General features: G+C 35.2%; 4 protein-coding genes and 2 long non-coding RNA genes across 8 annotated transcripts; 4 read left to right on the top strand and 2 right to left on the bottom strand.

Annotated features, from left to right (window-relative positions):
* Positions 1 to 491: 491 nt before the first annotated feature.
* LOC136350152 (uncharacterized) lies at positions 492 to 1,560 on the bottom strand. Its single transcript, XM_066301667.1, has 3 exons — positions 1,325 to 1,560; positions 980 to 1,059; positions 492 to 758 (listed from the first exon to the last, which is right to left on the bottom strand). Exons 1-3 carry the CDS (start codon positions 1,340 to 1,342, stop codon positions 641 to 643), a joined length of 216 nt encoding a protein of 71 aa, XP_066157764.1. The 5' UTR covers positions 1,343 to 1,560; the 3' UTR covers positions 492 to 640.
* Positions 1,561 to 4,401: 2,841 nt separating this feature from the next.
* On the top strand, positions 4,402 to 7,601 carry LOC136350148 (uncharacterized). Its single transcript, XM_066301664.1, has 2 exons — positions 4,402 to 4,822; positions 7,296 to 7,601. Exons 1-2 carry the CDS (start codon positions 4,799 to 4,801, stop codon positions 7,599 to 7,601), a joined length of 330 nt encoding a protein of 109 aa, XP_066157761.1. The 5' UTR covers positions 4,402 to 4,798.
* LOC136350161 (uncharacterized) lies at positions 5,263 to 6,016 on the top strand. The gene is made up of 2 exons (XR_010734098.1): positions 5,263 to 5,873; positions 5,929 to 6,016. It is a non-coding gene; the product is annotated as an uncharacterized lncRNA (long non-coding RNA).
* Positions 6,482 to 7,263, top strand: LOC136350157 (uncharacterized). Its single transcript, XR_010734097.1, has 2 exons — positions 6,482 to 6,678; positions 6,942 to 7,263. It is a non-coding gene; the product is annotated as an uncharacterized lncRNA (long non-coding RNA).
* Positions 7,602 to 7,620: 19 nt separating the features above from the next.
* Positions 7,621 to 12,357, bottom strand: Dis3 (exosome complex exonuclease RRP44-like protein Dis3). Of its 3 annotated transcripts, none has more exons than XM_066301659.1 (2): positions 11,999 to 12,357; positions 7,621 to 10,651 (listed from the first exon to the last, which is right to left on the bottom strand). In XM_066301659.1, the coding sequence occupies exon 2, from the start codon at positions 10,582 to 10,584 to the stop codon at positions 7,696 to 7,698; it is 2,889 nt and encodes a 962-aa protein (XP_066157756.1). In that variant the 5' UTR covers positions 10,585 to 10,651; positions 11,999 to 12,357; the 3' UTR covers positions 7,621 to 7,695. The 3 variants fall into 3 exon arrangements, with proteins under 3 accessions (XP_066157756.1, XP_066157752.1, XP_066157758.1); XM_066301655.1 differs by having other exon boundaries at positions 12,021 to 12,357; XM_066301661.1 differs by lacking the exon at positions 11,999 to 12,357 and adding an exon at positions 11,781 to 11,836.
* Positions 12,358 to 12,404: 47 nt separating this feature from the next.
* On the top strand, positions 12,405 to 21,543 carry Rich (Guanine nucleotide exchange factor subunit Rich). Its single transcript, XM_066301651.1, has 23 exons — positions 12,405 to 12,712; positions 13,245 to 13,352; positions 13,409 to 13,561; positions 13,614 to 13,797; positions 13,849 to 13,982; positions 14,035 to 14,126; positions 14,183 to 14,343; positions 14,396 to 14,508; positions 14,567 to 14,746; positions 15,003 to 15,212; positions 15,435 to 15,795; positions 15,908 to 16,191; positions 16,289 to 16,436; positions 16,504 to 16,613; positions 16,974 to 17,105; positions 17,162 to 17,401; positions 17,466 to 17,580; positions 17,738 to 18,011; positions 18,308 to 18,573; positions 18,629 to 18,949; positions 19,002 to 19,203; positions 19,291 to 19,479; positions 20,304 to 21,543. The coding sequence occupies exons 1-23, from the start codon at positions 12,572 to 12,574 to the stop codon at positions 20,659 to 20,661; spliced, it is 4,476 nt and encodes a 1,491-aa protein (XP_066157748.1). The 5' UTR covers positions 12,405 to 12,571; the 3' UTR covers positions 20,662 to 21,543.
* The last annotated feature ends 1,077 nt before the right edge of the window (positions 21,544 to 22,620 follow it).

Below are 22,620 nucleotides of genomic sequence, written 5' to 3'. Positions count from 1 at the left end.
TTAATGAAAACCACCAACCTACATCAAAATGATTATAGTCTTTGTTTAAAAAACATAAAGAAGTATGACATCACAAGAAATTTTGCGTACACAGCAATGAAAGTTTTCTAGTAAGGGATCTATATAGGAAATTGCGATTAAAATATGAAACTAGAGAATATGGCAACACTTCGTAATGGTTCTCTTACGTTTAGAGAGTTGTCAACAAGTTCAAGGTTGTCAAATAAATGACGGCTTCATTCTTTATTTAACGCAAGAAGTTAAAGAGGTGACAACTATAATGACTGTTGATAGGATTGTTCTTTCTTTTTAGCGCTCAAAGTTCGGAAGTGGTAAAATTGATTATTTTTTTCTTACTGTTATGATACTGTTAAACAGCTTATCAGCAACAAAAAAACATTCGCCATGTTGCCACAGTGACAAAATGGACAATAAATAGTTTTTTATTGTCAGTTCTTATGCCTTATAAGGCAAGAAAGAAAACAAACATAGAGAATGACCATTGTCAAAGTTTTATTAACAAAATTAACTTTAGTATTGTTACTTAATATCAGATTTCTCTCCTATGTAGAGTACAAAAAATTGACTAGTAAAAAAATGGTTTATAAAACGCTGGTAAAACTAGCTGGACAATCACCGCTTAATGGATCCCTTCCAGAGGGGTAAAAACTTTGTACTGATATAATTTATCGTCTCCATATCCATAGAGAAGTCGACCCACCCCATTCTCATCATAGTAAGGGTAGCGATATTTCGGTCTAAAACAATGAATATACGTTCCAGAACCTTTCAGAAAACATTTCTGGTAAAAAGAAATCAATGTTTAGGCATATTTGAAGTAATGGCATTTATCCTAAAGTAAAAAAATCTCGTGATATTTTTAATAAATAAAAATTTCTTAGCATAAACGGCCACAATAAAAGGTTTTGTATAATAATAAATCTCCATAATTACATAAGATATAGTCACATATACATACCTTTCAAAATACTGAAAGTTGGGTGCTTTTGGCTGAAGACCAGTAGTTAGGGCCAAACAAAATAATATTAAAATGCACACCTGAAATAATAAATATACAAAATTTTTTTACAGTAAAAGATATATCTATGATTTTGAAACAGCATTGTTCCCCTTTACTAAAACATATTTTTACATGGTGTAATAGAGAACCTTGCAGTTTTACACGCATCTTCAAAAAAAGGAAAGTTCCACACTTTCTTAATGATGTAATAACCATTATTTTACAGTATTTTATTGCGAATCAAACTATGCATGTTCTGCAGATATTTCCAGTACGTATAATGAATTAAATGTAAGTACTCACCAAAAGACGGGCCTTCATATTTCAAACTGTATACAGTCAAACTCTGCAAGAGCTCGAACCTTGAAACGAGAACTGTTCTATGGTTGTTAAGTAAATAATTAAATGCGCAGTTTCATGCTTCAAAAGAAAAGTGAAAGTAACCTTTCGATACAGGTGTATTTCGATTGGTTTCTTTGAGCATTTAACCGCTTTAAGAAATAATGTTTAAGTAGGTGCCGAATAAACAAAGTACGTAAATGGGCGTTAGTGCATATAAATTTTTTTTTATATGTTTAATTGAAAAATTAATCCACCACCACCTAATATTCCTGGTACAATCTCGCAACATTACTTTCGTCAATGCATATATACAGGGTGTCCGGAAATTAGAGGTAAATATTTCAGGGGGTGATTGTACGATAAAAAATAGGCAGAAAACCTCATATAAACATAGGTCGGCAAATGGACCCAAAGGGAGCTAGACCCTTTTAAAAGGTGAACCCTGAAGGTGGTTTTTTATCGATATACTCGAAACGGTTTGAGATAAAGTCATGAAATCTTGATTGTTAACTCAGATTTTTATGGTAAATTAGAAAATTTAAACGAAATTTAAACATCTTGTTTTGATGTGTGTTAAACAGGGCCGGCTTAGGTTATTTTAGGCCCTAACTTTTTTACTCGTAACTTTTCCTACATTTTGACTACACGAATTGAAAAAGCATGGTTTTCTAGATTAAAAAGGTGTTTTTTGTCGACTTCGAAATAAGGCTCCGTTTTCGAGTAATATGGATTTTAAATAGTTCATGCAAAGTGCCATGTTTATTTATTATTACTTATTTATTTATTTTAACGGGAATTGGATTTTATAAAAACATCTCAAATTTTAAACAGTTCATGTAAAGTAACATGTAACGTGAAAAAAATACCAGAAACTTTAACGAAGCTTGCCATGAAAACAAGTGCGTCGTAAAAATGTCTATGGAAACAAGCAGACCTACACATGTCGGTAGTTGTTAATTTTGACAGATCAGTAAGACAATTTCCTGTAAAATCGAGATTAACAGTAAGATAAAATGAATAATAATGATATCAACCTTTTCTAAAAGTTCGAAAATGTTGCAGTGCATTTATCCTACACCACAACTTATTTTAAAAATGGTTAACGTGTTGACGTCAATGAATATATGGGTAATGATTCTCTTAAAACGCTGAAAATTTCAATTTTCCGAATCCAGATTTGAATAAATATCAAAGGCGTAGAAAACAAACTCTCAAACCACAACATTCACAAAGGAAACTTTTTGCCATTTAGCAAAACAAATACCAAGCACGATGTTGCGAGTTCTTTCGATTTAAAAAAAACCATCTAAAAGAACTGAAAGCAGCATATATTTTTACATTTTTTATTTTTTTTGCGAAGTGGGTTCTTATCTACGGAAGTGAAAACGGAAGAAGTCACGTCTCAAGATATACAGGGTGTCCTCGAATTACGTGGCCAAAATAATACCTTTACCTTTACCTTAGATTGTTTGAGCGAAAATAAGTCGATTTAACTAAACTTCCCTCAGTCCTAAAGTTGATAATTATGGAGCTACAGGGTGTTAAAGTTGAAAAAAAAATCACATTTTCTTTAATATCTTTCGATTTCTTTGAGTTAATTTCACGAAATTTCATATTTGAGGGTGTTTTAGGATACGAAATTCAAATTTATTAACGATTTAGTTGTTTCTTCTAGGGGGCGCCACAAGCGACCATTAGGACACATTTAAATCTCTGTAACTTTTTCGTGCCACGGTGTATATTATTTTGGTATTTAAAAACCTTTTTCCCTACCTTTTATACTTAGAAAAGGTATACTTTATTGACGTCGCTAGAAGCAACGGTTTTGGAGAAAAACGCATAATTCTAATGCGCTGCATATTTGCGTTGGCGCTTTTAAGTAAATAACTCAGTTGGCTATGTTTTTAATTGACATTTTAACACTTGAATTTGTTTCTCAAATGTCAGTTTTTCTTGTCAGTTTCGCTTCTTGTTCCTGTAAATATCCATAAGTATGGCCAATAAATTCACTTATTCTGAAATGGTGGATATGCTGTTAGTTTATGGACTTTGCCGTTGTAATAGTCAAAATAATATCTGATTTTGAAAACTTATTGTTATACCTTTACTAATAATTATTTTTGAAAAACTTAATTTTTTTTAACGGAAAATAATTTTAAGGTAATTTGCATGCATCATCAGGCTTAGATGCATTTTTCTCCAAAACCGTTGCTTCTAGCGACGTCAATAAAGTATACCTTTTCTAAGTATAAAAGGTAGGGAAAAAGGTTTTTAAATACCAAAATAATATACACCGTGGCACGAAAAAGTTACAGAGATTTAAATGTGTCCTAATGGTCGCTTGTGGCGCCCCCTAGAAGAAACAACTAAATCGTTAATAAATTTGAATTTCGTATCCTAAAACACCCTCAAATATGAAATTTCGTGAAATTAACTCAAAGAAATCGAAAGATATTAAAGAAAATGTGATTTTTTTTTTCAACTTTAACACCCTGTAGCTCCATAATTACCACCTTTTGGACTGAGGGAAGTTTAGTTAAATCGACTTATTTTCACTCAAACAATCTGCGGTATTATTTTGGCCACGTAATTCGAGGACACCCTGTATATAATATAATTAGTTGCTAGCTATCTATTGTTACAACTATATATTGTAATTGGCAATAGTTTACTGCGCCAAGTTCTTATAAATTATTCAATATAAAAAACTATAAATCCTGCAAGGTTTCTAAAAAATTTTAATCGAAATCGGTAGTTATTTCACGAAACTCTTTATCACTCTGAAGTCTGTCAAACTTTGTGGGATGCTGATATCTGAAGTTGTTGTCAACCGATATTGACCAACAACTTTTGTAACGACTAACCAGAACTAGCTTGATTGAAATGTTTGCTTAAATGAAAGGGTCGTCGCTAGATGGTGCTTTTAATTTGCATATTAGTCTATGCAATTGCCACTACAATTTTTTTAACGATTTGTTAATTGAAAAAACCATAACCTTATGAAACAACGATCGTACTCATTAAGCCTGAACATTTAAATATTAATGCAATCATTAGCTAGTTTTAAGTGTGCTCACACATTTCGCATGTATGTATCCATATTTATTCATCATATCGACAATCCGTTACGTAATAAATTTTGCGATTCATAAAAATTGTTACTCGCTAAAATAATTTCAAATGGACATACGAATTTTGTCACGTCTCGTCATCATTTAAAACCGATTATCCTTTATGAAACATCATTTTCCATATATTTCCCAATTGGTCAAGCTACCCATTTGAGAACGGTAAAATTCATGGTCGCTCACGTTTTATATACGCTTTACAACTACTTTCGCTTTCTGTAAAGACACCGGTGCGGTACTATTAATAGTAGATTAAGTTTTTGCTATAAATTCAACTTCTTTGTTCTATAACCCATTTATCGGAACCATGAAGACTTTGGTATCGTCTATGGTAAGTTTGATGTGCATAAATTTTTAAGTTCATTTGGAATTACGAGAAATAGTAATTTGAATGGATCTACATCATGCGACGGTAATGACAGCGAAAATAATGAATAATCGATTTTCAATATTTTGAATGGTGTTTGCTTAAATATTTATTAGGCGCCAGATTGCGCATCTCATTCTTAAAATGGCCTTGATATTAACCTTTTCTTAATCTGTTAATATAATTGATCTTGAATTTGGGAAATTGGAGAAATCAACTTTAGTTGCTTAACCAGACATTTTACTTGCAAATGATTATAATTTTACTAAATAACTGATGCCTAATTAAATTGATCTTAATCAGGCTTAGGTAAACAGATCTGAAAAATTAAAATACATATTCAATATCAATGGAAAGTTGTAGACAAACGCTTGTAAAGTTGGCCATAGAAAAGGTTACAAAAATTTCTTTGAAGTTTCAAGCTTTTTGTAAATTAAAATAAACGCGTCAATAAAAACCGTTAACAAAAATTTTAGGTGTTAGGAAATTCAAAACCAATCGTTATTCTTTTAAGTTTATTAACTGTTTCAGCAAAAGGATATTTTGGTTTAGACCTGGATACGTTTTCTTGTCTCTTCTTTCTAATCATCTAGAAGTTGCGCCTTGATAAGGCATAGTGTAACACGTTCCTATGAATATACCCCAAATTATCACTTCCTGCCTCTGCGAGGTTTTCAAAGAGCGTAAATGCTACATTTACGGGCACACTGAACGGATTGCTACTGTTTACCAATTATCTCAATGCATTTACTGAAGTTCTCATTGAAATTTTTTTCTGAAGCTTTTACTACCAATTAAAATAATCCCTTTGTGGTCCAGAATGGTTTCTCTACACTCCTATAATTTCCTGGCATAGAACTTCACTGCTATTAAAGGGCTGCAGAGTAGAACGTCCATTAAAACATTACCATGAGTCAAGTAATTGCACAGCTCTCTTTTGCATGGAGAATTGGACGGTTTTTCACTAACAAGATGCTGTTGTTGCCCAAGAAATCAATATCTTCCAATAATTCCAGTAAATCAAGCATAATCCTATGTTCAGATTTCGTTTCAAAATTAAATCTGTCCAGGACCACTTTTAAGATCGACAACCTTTTTTAATACATCATGCAATCATTAACGAATTATTATCTTAAAAACAGTTTGTTTTCCGTGAAATTAATTCCCGTGGTAAAGATATTCAAAGATTATATATATATATATTATCTACTAGTTTCTCTGGGCACGCTCTAAGTAATATATAACAATAACAAGGGTGGGACTGAGAAATGTAATTATTGAATAACCAAATATGAACGACAAACTTCACTCTAATGAAATATCACACTATACTAAATGATAATACACCATTCATTTTGGGGCGAGGCTATTCGTCCAATTACAATTCCATCTTCCTTCAGATAAATGACTTGAATATTTGATAAAGGGCGTTATTGCTTGCTTACCATTCCATGTAAAATACACTGAACAACACACAAAATTAGTAAGACAATGTCACAAATGAGTGTTTAATATTGTGAGGCTGCTTGTAGGAGATAAAGGAAAGTTATATCTAATCTGTATTCAGTCATATATTATTCTACTCGTAGTTTTTCTTAATTAGATCAAATTTATTTCACGAGATATTAGATTTTTATTGATAAACCAATAATAGTAAAAATTGTAGACAGATAATAAAATTAAGAGTAGAACATGTATTATTCAATTTTAGTTTTTTTTTTTGAAAATGTGCGTAATTGATTAATAACTAGTGCTCCATTCATTTTTCTCTGATATTTACCAAGTATTTGCTGAATGAAAACAAGAAACTTTTGCACAAGGCAAATTTAGCTTAATTGCTCTATTTTTTACCCTTTATTACGGAAAACTCTTTTTTACCATTGTTTTTGGAACATACAAATCTATACAAATATCGAAATTAGAACACCACATACATACCTACTAGTTCGCTCCCTAAATCACCATATATTTTAGATGAAACATATTTATTCCATAATACATACTTAAGTACTCACTAAAATACAAAAATAATTTTTATTCAATAGATCATAGGGTATCCTTAAAAGAATATATATATTTTCAGTTAAGGACATCCTATGGATATCCCTCTGTAGGAAATTCTATATGGCTATGCGATTTGTCGCCCCCAGCCACGTTGTGAAAGATATAGGAAAACGAATATTCCATTGGGTTTTTCTGCGAATGCAACATCCCATCGAGTAGCAAAACGACCTAAGCGTATATGGTTTAGATGGCTGTCGCATATCATTAGAATATGCACATTAATCAATGTTACTCGTGAGGAAAGTGCCATGTCTAGTACTACCCGCATAATATATTATTCCAGTAATGGAAATAATTCCTTCTGTAGTTTTCAACCGCCTTAATGACAGAGATGTACATACCACATTGCTATAATATTTCATTATTTTCTTAGTTATGTCTTCTAGTCCTCACTACAACGCTTAACACCTTGAAAGCCGACCCTTTAGGACTAATAAAGGAATTGGTCCAATTCAACTTAGTCGGACATCCTGTTCTGCACAAATCGGTGGAATGGCCCTTCGATCCTGAAGTTGGAGTTAAGAGATCCAAACAATACCAGGAAGTGAACGGGCGATTGGGGGAAAAAGCCATAGAGAGACTAGGATTAGGGATTGACGGGTACGAACAGGAGAGACTGGCCAATCAGATAGCTCGAGATCAAGGGCATTTAAACGGACTTGATTATTTAACCCCTTAGACTAGATCCAATAAAACAATTATTTATAAATACGTTTTAATAAGTCAACGAGATAGAAAAAATACATATCAACAATTTAGTGAAGGACGTTTCATTAATAGGAAAACCTACTCTTCTTGCATTTTTTTGTTCCTTCACTCTTTCTCTTTCGCCAACCACCAGACTTCTCTACATTCGGCTTCAGGCCCTCCTTCTCCAGCTTTTCCAGTGAGGGTACACTGAATCCTGCCACTGACGGTTTCACCAGCTGTACTGTAAATTTTTCATGCTGAATATTGTTAGAGTCCAACTTCAACCGAATCGTAACCGGGTCGAAAGTGTGGAACACCACATCAGCAGCTCTTTGAGTTTGATGTTCTTCGTCATACTCAAACATCGTGCTTTCTCCTTTATTCGATAAGTATAAAGTGCATTCTAAGCCGTATCTGGGGATGAGGATTTGCAGAGCATTTTTGCGCACATACAAAATATAGCCCTCCTCATCGTTGAGCTTGCCTTTGAAGAAGAGGTGGGTGTTGAAGGCCACTGAAGCTCGTCCTGCGTACTGCGCCATGCGGTTTCTATAATTTAAGTTTTGGCACAACTCGCTTGATTTCTGCTTGTCGAGAAGTTCCGGATAAATTCTGTCAGCTCCGCAAGATACCGCCAGTAAGCGATGGACAATAACGTCTGCGTATCTTCTTATTGGAGAGGTAAAGTGAGTATAGAGGGGTACAGCCAGGCCGTAATGGTAGAAATCGTCTTTTTGCAATGTCCCACTAGGGAAATACACGGCTTGAAGCATACAGCGAGTAGCCAGCATTCTAAGCATGGTATTAAGATAGGGATTATCAGTCTTCGTTGCTTTGTCTAAAGAATCTGCCAAATTCTTGCCTGAGTCAATTTTAATATCAAAGCCAAGGTGCCTACCCGCCTTAACCAGAGGGTCAAAGTTGATTGCTGGAGGCGTTGGATGCCTTCTCAGCATGGCACAATCGGGAAAGTCTTTCAATATTTTCTGTGCCACACTAATATTAGCCAGAAGCATAAATTCTTCAACCATAGAGTTTGTTTCATACAATTTCTTCACTTCAACATCTAAAGGCTCCATCGTCTCGGAATCCATCATAATTTTCACTTCCGTTGAGGCCAAAACTAAAGCCCCCTTCTCCAGTCTTCTCAGTTTCAAAATTTTGGCCAATTTGTTAAGATTCCTCAGAGATAGCGCTATAGAATCAGTTTTCGTCTGGTCATCGATGGTCAGCTGGGCTTCTTCATACGTCATTGATCTTTTAGATTTTATTATGCTTTTGTGGAACTTGGTGCTCAGAATATTGGCCTCGAAATCCATTTCCCATACGCAAGAAAATGCAAACCGCTCTTCACCTTCTCGAAGAGAGCACAAGTTTGAGCTTAACAACTGCGGTACCATATCAATGCGCTTGCCCACTAAATAAACGGTGGTAGCCCTGGATGCTGCTTCCAGATCAATTGCTGTTCCAGGTCGAACAAAATGAGACACATCGGCAATATGGACTCCAACCTCAAATTTCCCTTCTTCGATAAGGCGACAGTGAAGAGCATCATCAATATCAGTACATCCTGGAGGATCCACTGAGCATATATCTATATCTCGGAGGTCCTCCCTCCTCTTTTCGTCCTCTTCGGTGATAATCCAGGGCAGCTTTGGCAGACAGCTAAGGACTTCTTCTGAGAACTGACTGTGAGGTACATCATGCTCAAGTAAAACTACTTCGTTTTCAGTATCCTGGCTGCCAATTCGGCCTAAAGCTCTTACGAAATGACCGTGAGGGTATCGCGAATATCTGGGCCACGAGTCTATTGTTACTATAAGCTTCTGAGTTCTTAAAAACTCCCCCTGGCGAGTTTCAATTCTCACTTTAGGGACAAACTTGTTAGCAGGCACGAAGATCTGGTATAAACCCTCGGAATTGCCTTGAAGAATGCCGCAGTACTGCTTCCATTTTCTTCGCACTATTCCCACAACTCTCCCCGTGGGTTTTATTTCTGATTCGTGCACTTTAGCGCTCTTTAAAACCCGCTCCTTTTCCTCCACATCTTCAATAGTTTCATCTGAAGCTCCTTCATCTTCCAGTATAATTTCACTGGGACTAACCCAGTTTTCTTTTTTAAAAATTTCAACTGCCACAATATCACCGTCTACAGCTCTATTAAGACCACTCCTTCCTTGAACTAAAATCGGATCCTTGAAACTTTCCACATTGACAAATCCCTCCAGAAAATTGTCTTTTGAGGCTCTAAAGGTGCCTTGATGCAAAATTCCCTCTTTGATGCCTTTTAGCAGCTCTGCAGTGGAGAGATGAGGTGGGAAAATATCCTTTTCTTCCGCCTTTGCAAAGCTGTCATTCATCGATAACTTATCCGTTAACAAAGCATTGTTTTCGAGATTTTTCACGTATTGAGTAATAGTGCAGGCAGGAATGTTTTCTGCGACAGCTAACTCTCTGTTTTTGGAATCGTCCGTGATAAGCACGAAATGCTTCTTTGGTAGGTGAGTTATGTACCACGCTGCGGTCTTCCTAATACATCTGTCATTGTGATCATTAATTAATTCGCCTTGCTCCTCAGGGAGATAAGTATCTTTGTGGTGGTCATTAACAAACACATAGAAATGTCTATTGGGGTTATCAATTATGGTATTTAACCGCTTGTATATAGGCAAACTTCTATGCTTCACCTCTTTGTATACAGTGTGCAAAATAATTACGTTGCAAAGAACTGGTTCTTCCAATACATCAATCTGATGAAGGATTATGTTTGTATCCAAAATGATGAAATGATTGAAGTCATAGAGGGAGCATTTGTTGAATTGATACTTTGATAAATGGCTGGATGATTCGGTTTGGCATTTGGTGCAGCTAGAAATTCCACATGAAATGTCATCTCTGATATAGTGTTCCTTGACGTTTTTGAGGAAGTTGCCAATCTTGTTTTTTTTTATAAAAGATTTGGTGGTGAACATGATTGAAATTTAAATAATCTTGGTATTTAGTGGAAGTTTGATTGGTAGATAATGTGACGACTGAGAGCTGAAAATAGAAATAAACTAATGTAAAACTATGTTTAAAGATTTTATAGAGGAAAAGGATGTTTTTGTTTGACAAAGATTATTTAATTTTTATATAGCTCTTTACACTACACTACAGTGATACTGAACCAACCAACTTTAATTATATCACACTAGAATTATATGTCTCTAAAGAAATGGCCTTTTTTTCAACATGTAACACAAAAAACTTCCTTTCGCTATCAAAATAAAGTCCCAAGTTTCCCCAGAATCACTTTCCAAACTCCTTATATGCAGGGTGTTCCTTAGAAATGTGCGGATATTTTAAGGTGGTATTCTAAATGAAATAATAATGATAGTTTGTTATATAAACTATGTTCCAAACATCCTTTATTACCAAAATACAGGACTGCAAAATTTTCGGAAGAAAATGAAACTTAATGAATATTTCCGAAACAGCTTGAAATGTTTCTATGAAATTTGGTACATAAAGACATTTTATAAAGAGGCATTAATTGATGTAAAAATATGCATTTCAATGCAAATTTAATCAAAACTATTTTAATGCGACAAACAAACACAATAGAAAATTTAACACATTATAAGTTGATACCGTAATGAAATATGAGTTACACCTTACTTAAATATTTTAAAATAAAAAGAAGATGCGCCACTAATTTTTGTCAAAAAAAAAAAGAAAAAAGAAAGTTTATTCTTATTATCGAAATCTGTTCCTTCTATTTTATCTTTTGCTAATGCAATCTAGTGACTTATTACAATATTTTTTTTTTTTTTTTTTGTTAGTTGAAATTCTTATTCCATTACTGTCAATCCATAATATGTTAACTTTTCGATTGCTTCATTTGTCGTATTCAAATAGTTTCGAAGAAATTTGCATCGAAAAGCATATTTTTATTGCAATTAATGCCCCTTTATAAACAATCCTTACATATTAAATTTCATTGATATATCTCAAGCGGTTTCAGAAATATTCATTAAGTTTTATTTTTTTATAAAACTTTGCAGCTCTGTGTTTTGGTAACGAAACATTTTTAGATCATAGTTTATATAACTATCATTATTCTTTCATATAGAATCCCACCTTAAAATATCGGCACATCATTAAGGAACATTCTCTATGCTCTTTTTACCTGTATGAAAATTAGTGAAGACTTGGTTCGCTATTTCAGGAGAAATATATAAGACAATGCCTGTGCCTATAACCTACTAAGAGCCAATTTAAGCAGGTTAAAATTGCAGCTTATTTTCCACTTACAAATATATTCGAAAGAAAAAAAACAAAAATAGAAAATTTTGTTTTTATTTTTTTATGGTTAGTATATACAGTTGTTTAGAAACGAATATATACCTGTAACTAGATTGAAACTCACCATAAACACAACTGTACGTTAGGAGGTTAGGAGATTCGGTTAAATGCAACGAAAAACATTAAATATAAGTATATTAATTAACGTTCTTTAAAAATAACCATTACTTTTATGTTTAATTCAGTAAATAACAATAAAAAAATGGTTTTATAGATCTCCTGCTCTCCGAATTTCTTGGGTTAAAATAGTGAGGTTAAGTTTCACTATAAGTGGCTTTCGCCTTCTCACTCCTAGTCGAGCACAGATAGTGTACAAAGAATGCGTTAATGTGTCATTTAACGAACGGAAAATGAAGAAAAACAGACGGAAAAAGATTTAGCTATTTTAAATAATTTAATCCTAAAATTAGTGACGCCATTTAACATATGGGGTCTGTCAAATCTAGTGTCAAAAATAAATTTAATTATACATTAATGCATTTTTTAGGAAATAATTAAAATCCAAAACAAATGCATGATAACTGCTTTTTCTTTGAAAGAATACCATAAACAATTACCATTACTAGTTTAGGAACATTAAAGATCCGGTAATGAAGTGCTGAAGCGTTGCAGAAGATGTATTTTCCCACTGGATGGCCCAAAGTAGTACAAGTACCCGATTTAGGTCAGGGTTCCCACAAACAAATAAAATGCAACAGGGATAGGATACTAGTCGCTATTTTAACCGATGATTCTTTGGCAATATGGTTCTGCAAGGTACCTATTATTATTTAAATGGAGTGCAAGTCTCTTTGAAAGATCACCAATTAGAAAAGATTAAAAAAAAAAATTTGTCTTGTACCTATCACTTGAAAGCTTTTTATACCATTACCTTGATTTAGGACCCTTATTAATAACACAATTGTGTTTTTTGTAATATTAGTTTAATATTGATGCTGAAAAGTGTAGGATTTGCTTACAAACTTTTGGTATAAACAGATAGCAAAACAAAATGATAGGGAGAGATTTAATTACACACATTTATTTAAGAACACCTTGTATACTATCAACATGTAAGTTTCCATAACCATTAGAGTTTTAAAGTCATACTTTTTCAATATTTAAAGATTATTGCCCTTTTTTGCTTAATTTCAGGAGGAATTATCTTATATATTCCAATTGCTCAACATTCATTTTCTATACATGATCTTAAATCTCCTGTAATGTAATAAAAAATCTTATCGAAAACCTGAATTTGAAATATTTATGAAATTGTTAAATATTTTTCATAATCATCCATTTTTTGCAGCCATGTGTACCTATTGTATTTCACCGCAGAGATATGAAATCTCTGGAGAAATTTGGAACAAATGTTACAGCAGAATGGAAACCTGATTCCAGCAAAATTGTCATAGCTGTAAGCTCAACACCATCAAATTGGACAAAATAATCAAATCAGTTGATTTATTTCAGACCTCAGAAGGACATTTGCTTTACTACAAGCTCAATGTAATATCAAATCAAAAAGGACTTTATGTCCAGACTGACTCCCCTCATGCTAATTTAAGGAGGGACAGTGCTGAGTTATTTATTAAGGAAACAATTCCGCCCTTATCTTTAGAAATTGTAAGGGACTCAAAATCTTTTTAATTTTTACTAAATCTAATTTCCTTTTAAGAGTGATGAAGCCTTAGTGTGGGATGGTAAAATAACTGGCATAGTATGTATCACTATGACAGAAATCATGCTTTCCACAACAGAGAACCATGTGTTACGGTATAAGTGGGATGGAAGTCAAAATAGAGATTACACTTTAGATCTACGAAGAATCCCTTTTTGTATTAATCAGCAAGTTTCTAAAGGTTGGATAGTTTCATTTAACATTTCTTCTTAATTTATCTCGGTAATTACAGCAATCCCTATAGTGGAAGACAATATTTATATAACTGATATTGAGTATTCCCCTTTAGTGGGGGGATTTTCTATTGTTTTGAACGACGGAAGAGCAGCATTCTTAACTGCCACATCACTAAAATTTGATCCTAATGTAAGTGAAAATTAGCACTTTTAGATTTTATACTTGAGGTTGTTTTTTGTAGCAAGTACAAGGGATTTGGGCTCAAAGCATTGAGGACGTCACATGCACTACCATTAATCATAAGTACAGACTGATAACTTTTGGACGTGTCAAGTGAAAATTAAAGCTCCAAGATCTCATTAATTATACTAATTAAGCTTATATTTTAGTTCTGAGTGTGTAGTTTATTACGTAGACGACTCAACAGGGGGGTTGGAGGTGTCTCACACTTGTCTTTTAAGTAGCAAAGATTACCCTGGTTGTCCAGGGGCTGTGAGTAACGTTTTGTGGACACCTGATGGGTCAGCTTTGATAGCCTCATGGTCTCAAGGTAGTTAGCTGTCTTTAGTTTAAAAATATTCTTAAGTTTTATTTTCCTTCAGGGGGTATAGGCATGTGGTCTACTTTTGGAGCTCTCCTTATGTGCTCACTGGGCTGGGATTATGGATTGAATGTTGACATTCAAAGGTGTAATCCGTTAAGGATTTTATCTATGGTATACTTTATCAATTCAACTTATAATTGCTTGATTCCCAATTTAGTTACTTTTTTAGGACTTTTCTACTGAAGGGTATCAGTTATGGATGATAAGGGAAGGCAGTGGCTCCAAATCATTGAAGAAGTTAGATAATGACGTTTGTCAAAATGGCAACGTTGCCCTCAACTCATTGGGTGCTACCAACTTGATTCAGCTTGATTTTGTTAAAAGTGCTTTGACTATAAATCCCAGCATGGTAAGTCCGTATTTGTTTTTTACTAAGGAGGTTTCAAAAGTACAAAATTCTCAAAGTTAAAACTAGAATAATGATGCCTTTAAACAGCAACCTATTTGATTATTTAACTTGTAACAACTGGGTACAGTTGCTAAATGACTCAAGTTTAGTACTTCAATTTGAAGCCCTGTCATTTATTTATTTGAACCCTCCTTTGGTGTCAGTTCCAGTGGTCGCGATTGAGATTTCATGTGTTAAATAAAACTGTAATTTTTAGAGCCATCAGAGTCATTTATATCTTCAGGGCGAAGACCGTTTGTACGTAAATTCAGCCGAAAATCTTATTAAAACCTTTTCGGAAAGATCAAACAGAGAGGAAATGGTTTTTGGCGAAAACGCCAACACCACCACAACCCTGGCGGAGGGCCGGCAATGGCTAGTTATACCAGTGCCGTCCACTTATTCGGCCACAAACTGGCCTATCAGGGTGAGTAGTTGTGTCTTAATTTGATGCTCGTAGCATTGTAATAATAACCCTTACTATTCAGGATCCTCGGCAAGATCAAGTTAATTTTCGAACAACAACAATATGACAATAAAATTAAGAAAGACAATGACTTTATTCGCTGCGGCTATTAAGTTAAATTAAATCTTTATTATTTTTCTCAGGAAAGTTAATCTTGTAATATTTGTCGGTGTGTATTTTCAGTATTCGGCAATAGACGCTGACGGTCAAAACGTGGCAGTAGCGGGTCGCACTGGCATCGCCCACTATTCCTTAAACACCCGGAGGTGGAAGTTATTTGGCAACGAAAGTCAGGAAAAGGATTTCCTTGTGGCAGGAGGTCTTTTGTGGTGGCGTGACTACCTCGTTCTAGGTTGTTACAGCATCGTCGACAATTCCGACCAAATAAGATTCTACTCCCGCGAATCTAGACTTGACAATAAATTTTGCAAAATAGTCGCAGTGGGGGCGCCCATTTCACTCATGAACATCCTAGAAGATCAGCTGATTGTATTCTGTACGGATGCGCAAATCAGCATTTGGCATTTGCACCAAAAAGATTCTGGTACGTCTCTATATATAAACTGTCAATCTGCAAAATTTGTTTGCTGTAACATTTGAAAGTATCCATTATTAATTGCAAACGTTACACAATTTGACGTGGTAAAATTTTTTAGTCGGTGATGTTGACGTCATCAAAGTTCAAACCATTGATGTATCGGCCCTCGCGGTGCATCCCGCTTGCATCGTATCTGTCACATTGACAGCGTTGAGGACCGAAATGGCATCGAAGAACACAGTTCAGAAGGCGGCCGAAAGTATCGTGTTAAACGTGAGCGGTAGGTTATTATTGATCCAGAGGGAGACCAAGAATGGACACAAGTTCACTTGTTTGATGCCTACCGTATTAGCCAGCTGCGTGGAGAATGTGTGGGTGCCGGCCAGGAGAGCTCAGGATAAGGTGAGTTTTTGATAACATTCGAAAATTTTAAATGGCATTGATTCTAGCGTCCGCAATGCGTCGTTATCATTGATATCAACAATATTTATCATTCCAGGCCCATTTAACTGAGGCTTTGTGGCTATTTTGTGGTTCCCACGGAATGCGAGTTTGGCTGCCCCTGTATCCTAGAGACGGGGATAAACAACATAGTTTTATGTCCAAAAGGATCATGTTACCTTTCCAGTTAAAAATATATCCTTTAGGTAAGAATAATTTTTTTTTCTACGAAATTGTATTTATTCTTTCTACTACATTATTTTTTGGTTTTAGCAATACTATTTGAAGACGCCATTATATTAGGAGCAGAAAATGACACCGTTCTATATTCGTCCGATCAAAACTCGCCTTTTTCGTTACCTTTTAGCGTCCTACAAAGAACCGTGAGTGTTTAAAAGTTCGTGAAACGAAAGTTAGGGTATTGTGACTTGTGGCCATTTAAGCTTTCATCACATAATGGCCGCCAAGTTTTCTTTTGCACTTCTGAGTTTATGTTAAATAAACAATTGTTTACAGCTATTTTCTGAATTCGGTTCGATATACAAATGTCAGTTACTCTCAGTGAAATAAGCGATTATGGCCTTGATTCTATACGACCACGTCAGGGTGAGAAATAAACTCTTTTCCAATGAAATGAACGTTGCCCAAAAATGCATTCTCTTTTACTTGTTTCTATAGAATCGGAAGCTATATAGGCATTAAAAAGTTGTTTGTTATAGCTACTTGTATTTTCTCCATTTTAGAGCCAAGTGTACCTGCACCAAATATTAAGGCAGCTAATCAGGAGAAACTTGGGCTATCACGCTTGGGAAATTGCTAAGAGTTGCATGAGTTTACCATATTTTCCGCACTCTTTGGAACTGTTACTCCACGAGGTATTAATTTAGTAGTTGTTTCTGATTTTTTTTCTAATCCTGTTTCTTGGCCGTAGGTATTGGAAGAGGAAGCGACTAGCAAAGAACCAATTCCAGACGCTCAATTGCCCAGCGTAATCGAGTTTATAATGGAGTTTCCGGTGTATCTACAAACGGTGGTTCAGTGCGCGCGCAAAACTGAAATTGCCCTTTGGCCCTATTTGTTTTCAGCGGCTGGGAAACCCAAGGATTTATTCCAGGAATGCATGGCCAAGAGTCATTTGGATACGGCTGCCTCGTATCTCATTATCTTGCAGGCAAGAAAAGACCTATTTGAAATAAAAGATGTGTTACTTTCTTTTTTTAATTTTATTTTCCCAGAATCTAGAAACCTCTTCGGTTAGTCGCCAATACGCCACTCTGCTTTTAAATACGGCCTTGGATCAGTCTAAGTGGGAATTGTCCAAAGACCTCGTTCGCTTTCTGAGGGCAATTGGTAAGGATTTTAATAATATTGAAAAGCAAAACTTCTAAAGAGAGAAGAAATTTAAATCAAGTCGTGAAAAGCTCGATATAGGTATAAATGCCATTTGCTAGAAACTAAATGATTAATGATTTAAATAATCATTTTTATTTTCCCCGATTCTCCTCAGATCCGAATGATGTCGAATCTCCTCGTAATTCCATCATCTTGCCCAGTAAATTGAACAGTAAACAAACTCCCCCGGTTAGCCCGAACGCAGAAGAAATATCTCTAATCTTGGGTAATGTGCAGGGTAGCAGGGTGAGGTCATACAGTACCACTGTGTCCCCGAAAGTAGTGGAGAAAACCAGTCCTGTCGAAAAAATGAACATTCTCCCGGAATCTCCCAATCCGAGTCGGAAGAAGTCTGTGCCGAATAATTCATTACCGAAAAGTGATTCTAGGTAAGTTTGTTTATCAAGAGTTCATGTATTTTTGTCAAGTCGTTTGAATTTCGAAACTTACAGATAAAATAATAGAGAGAATCAATTGTAGTAAAAACAAAATCTAATTGTCACATATTCAACGGCTAATTATCAGTATTAACTCATTTTAAATTTTTGTTCGGACAAAAGCATACCGAACTCACAGTCCAACCATTTATTATTCGTAAATTTAACAAGTATTCAGTAATTCGAATAAATAAATAAAATTTCAGTTATTTAAATTTTTGAATTGAGGTAAATAAAGTTGCTTGTAGGAATTCACCAAGCAACACTGCCGAAGAGTTCTTTATCGACGTAATTCTGCAAAAGCATGCGAGGCGGCTCCTCTCCAATCAGCGTCTCACTGATTTGGGCTACTTTGCCGCTCATCTAGACTTTCATTTGGTTGCATGGTTGGGTAAGGAGAGGGACAGAGCTGCTAGAATTGATGATTTTGTCACCGCCTTAAAACAGCTGCATGAAGAATTCCATTGGCCCTATCCCACACCCTCCACTTTGTCGCCTAGACAAAGTTTTTCCAGTATGATTTTTTTATCTTTTTATGATCTTTTAAAGTTTGACTGAGTTTCTTATAGAAACTCAATCTCTTGGTGATTCTCCTCCCACTAATGTGCTAGAAGACCAACTACGCTCCCTTAAGATCGAGGTCCTCCAACCAACTACTTCCAGTAGGGTAGGGGATAGTGGGTATATGAGCTTCCAAGGATTGGCTTATCGCGGACTCGTCACTCCTATCGACACTCTAGAGCAGTCCAGCCAAATCGCCGACGAAATAGACTTGGAAGTAGAGGTCAAGACTGACCAATCAGTCAGAGACCCGGTCAGTCCTAGAGAGAAGAAATTGTCTTTTTTTGCAGGGGAAGGTGGAGACGTTTTTAGTACAAATTTAAGTTTGGGTATGTTCAGTTTCTCATATTGATAGGAAAGAAAATGAAGTTCGTTTTACAGGTCTGCCAACAACAACATTACAAAGTAACAACAACGCCATAGATGAGTCGATGATGAGCACAGTGAGTTCGGTATGGGGAGACGATCGTGATATATTGGGCAGTCCCAGCACAGAGAATTGGGAGGTTCCGTCCACGCAGATTCTGGAGCAGTTGTCCAATACGGACAGTAGAGGCTCGCATAAGTCCGAAATTCAGTTGAGGTATGAGCCGAAGTTCATTTGACAGAAGAATAACTTCACCAAATTGTCGAGGAGAAACATTTTTAGGGTTTTAATTTATTTCTGTAGGTACTTGTTGCAATTGTTCATGGAAGCAAGCTGTTTAGAGTGGTCTCTACTTATTTCGGTGCTTCTTCGTGACGCAATGGCGGTGCTACGCACGGTTAACGCTGCCAAATCTCAGGATCAGTCCATCGAGTCTGTGTCTAGGCTGCGCCAAAGCCTGATTATTTTCAACTATTGGACCAACGCTGAATGGCAAGTTGTCTATTATAAAAGATCAATTTCTTGTAAGTCCAGTAACATTGTCTTCAGTTTAACACTGAACTTACTGCTAATGTACAGAATTAAAAAAAAACACGGCGTTGTCACTTCTGAGTTATACAATCACGGTATATTAATAGATACAAACATTGTTTTGTTCCATCTTTGTTTCGTTTTCATTTGTTTCCGTCCGGGGATTGCGTCAATTGATAGTACGTGTACTATTGAAGTTTTTTAATTGCTATATATTTTTACGAAAATTATCTACTTATAAACGCGCATTATGCACAGCTCTTTCTAGTATCTCGGTATAGTATTTAAGTTCGTTCTCATTTCGTTTGGAGGATGCAGGTAAGTTTCATAACATCGCCTTTAATTTGTCACTTGGCTGGCAAAGCGTATATGGAAAGAAAAAAAACTTACAACACTAATTGTTACTTTGTCCCACACTATTTTATCTTAATTTTCATGTTTATTTAATTTCCTTGAGGAAACTTGGAAAGTCCAGCAACTTCATCTTCATTTGAAAATTAGACATGACAAATTGTTGTGAAAATAAAAGACAAGCTCTGCGTTGCCACGTGTAAATAAGTTATTGGACAATTAATATAATTCAATAACGAAAAAACCTGGATCAATTTGCAAGCGTTCACGATATAAGAATGCTCCAACGTCGATTGCTATTTGAGCGAAGTCTCTCAATTCTTCACAATAATTCCCGAATGAATCCTAATGATTGAATAAAATCGAACTGGTCCAGTTTTTCATATTTTACCAATGTTTCTTCAGCCATTCTGAGTTTTAAATATTTCTTCTAGCTTGGGTTACAAAGCCTTCATGTTGGCTGTCCAGAACCAAATGTCTGTTCTTGCGAGGATCCTGGAAACCAAAATTCAGCATCAGCAAATTGTTGAATACCAGCAAGCGGTCTCTGCCACTCTCCACAAGGTGTCAACCTCACAAAAACCGCGTTCGCGCAAATCTAGTCAAAGCCAGGACAACAATCCATCCGTGACTAATGTTAAAAGCAAAAAAAGTGTTAATAACAGGAGTGTAAGTGTAACGGATCTTGGGGGAGTCAAAGAGGGAACTTTAAATGTGACCGATGGTCAATTGTGTAGTCAAAGTATCGAGAGTTCAATAACACCGGAAAGTAATGGGTGTGTGGTCTCGTAATTGGTGCATAAAGAGTTGGTTTTAGCTGTACACTGACGTTGTTCGATGTTAAAAGTTAAATTTTACCGGTCTACGAAATGGTTTTTTCATAGCATAGGTGGAAGCTAACCCTCTTTCTGGAAATAAAATCCGAAAACTCATCATTTTTATCATAATTCCTCAATTTCTAAAATCAGAACAAAAACAACTTTTAGTCCTTACCTTCATGTCAGTTTTGATTAAAATTTGAGGTGTTGTCTGTAGGCTTTAACGCTCACTGACGATGCTATAGTGTGGGTGATACTAGATACCATAAGTTACTAACCCTTTGTGGTAAATATGTTAGTGCAACAGAAACTGTTACGTTTGAGACGGATCGTCATTTATTCTTTTATTTTTAGGAGGAAGTAACACCTCACGCACAAGTAAGGGCGGAATTGTACATAAGTTTCAGTTAAAATTAACCCTTCACTAAAGGCTAACGTTTTAATAACTGTTCTGATAAGGCTCGAAGGGAAAACCCTTCTTGACATTTTGGTAGGGCCGTCGTACTACTGCCTTTAGATTGGTCCGAAACGTTGAAAGTAAAATAAGAAGTGAATGTTATTTTTAACTAAGAATAATGTGCAATTCTTCCGCTTCAACAATCCTTATTGATATATAAAAAGTTGTTCCTGAACAAAATAGAGGAAAAACAAACTTTTGTTATTTCTTGTGTACGTAAATCAATTTTATACTATATCGAACTGGAAGTATGTGGACATACCGACGAGAATACGTTAATATTTCTATTCCATAATACTCTTTGTAGAAGTGCAATAGTTTTGTTATTTTGTATAGAAATTATTTAAATAAAATTATGTTTAAGTCTATTGAAAATAAAAAATAGTAGAAAAGTAAAAAGCAGTCTTTTATTGATTTTCTATAAAACAAATAAACTGTGGAGTATAATCAAATCTCTTCGTAGAGTTATTTGGTACTCTGCGAGTTAGACCAACCTTGGTGGGGAATAATATCGGTCAGTAAATTTTAACAATATCTAAAGTAGTTTAAGTGCGTTTAATTTATTCGAAATTGATTTAAAGTGATTAAATAATATAATTAAATCTAAAAACCTTCGAGCCATTTCAATCAGCGATTTCGAGAGCCTTTTATTTTGAGTAGATTTAGGTGTGGGAGGAGGCTCCCTCGATTTGTTAGAAATTTTCATAATTGCGAATTGGCTCACGCATATGTTTTATCATTAAACGAAAATTTAAATCGAATCTTTATTTTTTTTTCTATGGCGCTCTCTATGAACCTTTCTCATAAACACTGCCAGAGATGTTTTTACGGTAATTATCCGAACATTTCGAATGACAATTATGACATGCGCGCGTCAGTGTAATCGGACCGCGAAAGTTCTTCATTTGTTTTCAATAAACGAAAAGTGGAAATTAATTGAAAGTTTTAGACTTGAAATAAAAATATAATCTCATTTAAAACCGAAAAGCAAAAAATAAGAACGGGTATCTTCCCTGTAGATTAAAAGACTATCTACGGTACCACGAAAGAGGTAAGAAAAAAAAAGGAAACCCGTTCCTAGAGGATCTTCCAAGAAGTCCTGTTTTGCAAAATATAGGCTCCTCTATTCCCGAAATATGGGAACTAATAATAAAATTTCCCCTCCTTCAAACGCAATCAAAACTTATCGTCGACATTGTTCCAAAGTAGCATTCCTTTCGTAGAGGACCACATTATGTTCATCGACCGTGCTCCTGCAATTGGAAATTACCCAAAACTATTCCTCTGGTTTTAGTACAGAAACCGAAGCGTTCCACCCCGACGAAGCGAAAAGAATTCCACTACCCACCACAGCAAGCAACTATCATCATCCTTCAGAGTCTTCGAGATATAGCATCTGTTGGGTCTTCAATTTCTGGGATGGTCGAGAAAGTAGGGCTTTTCCACGGCTCCACGGCTTTCACCAAGGTAGGTACA

The sequence above is a fragment of the Euwallacea fornicatus genome, chromosome 2, assembly GCF_040115645.1.
Source record: "Euwallacea fornicatus isolate EFF26 chromosome 2, ASM4011564v1, whole genome shotgun sequence".
NCBI lineage: Eukaryota > Metazoa > Arthropoda > Insecta > Coleoptera > Curculionidae > Euwallacea > Euwallacea fornicatus.
This window is presented reverse-complemented; position numbering and strand designations above follow the sequence as displayed.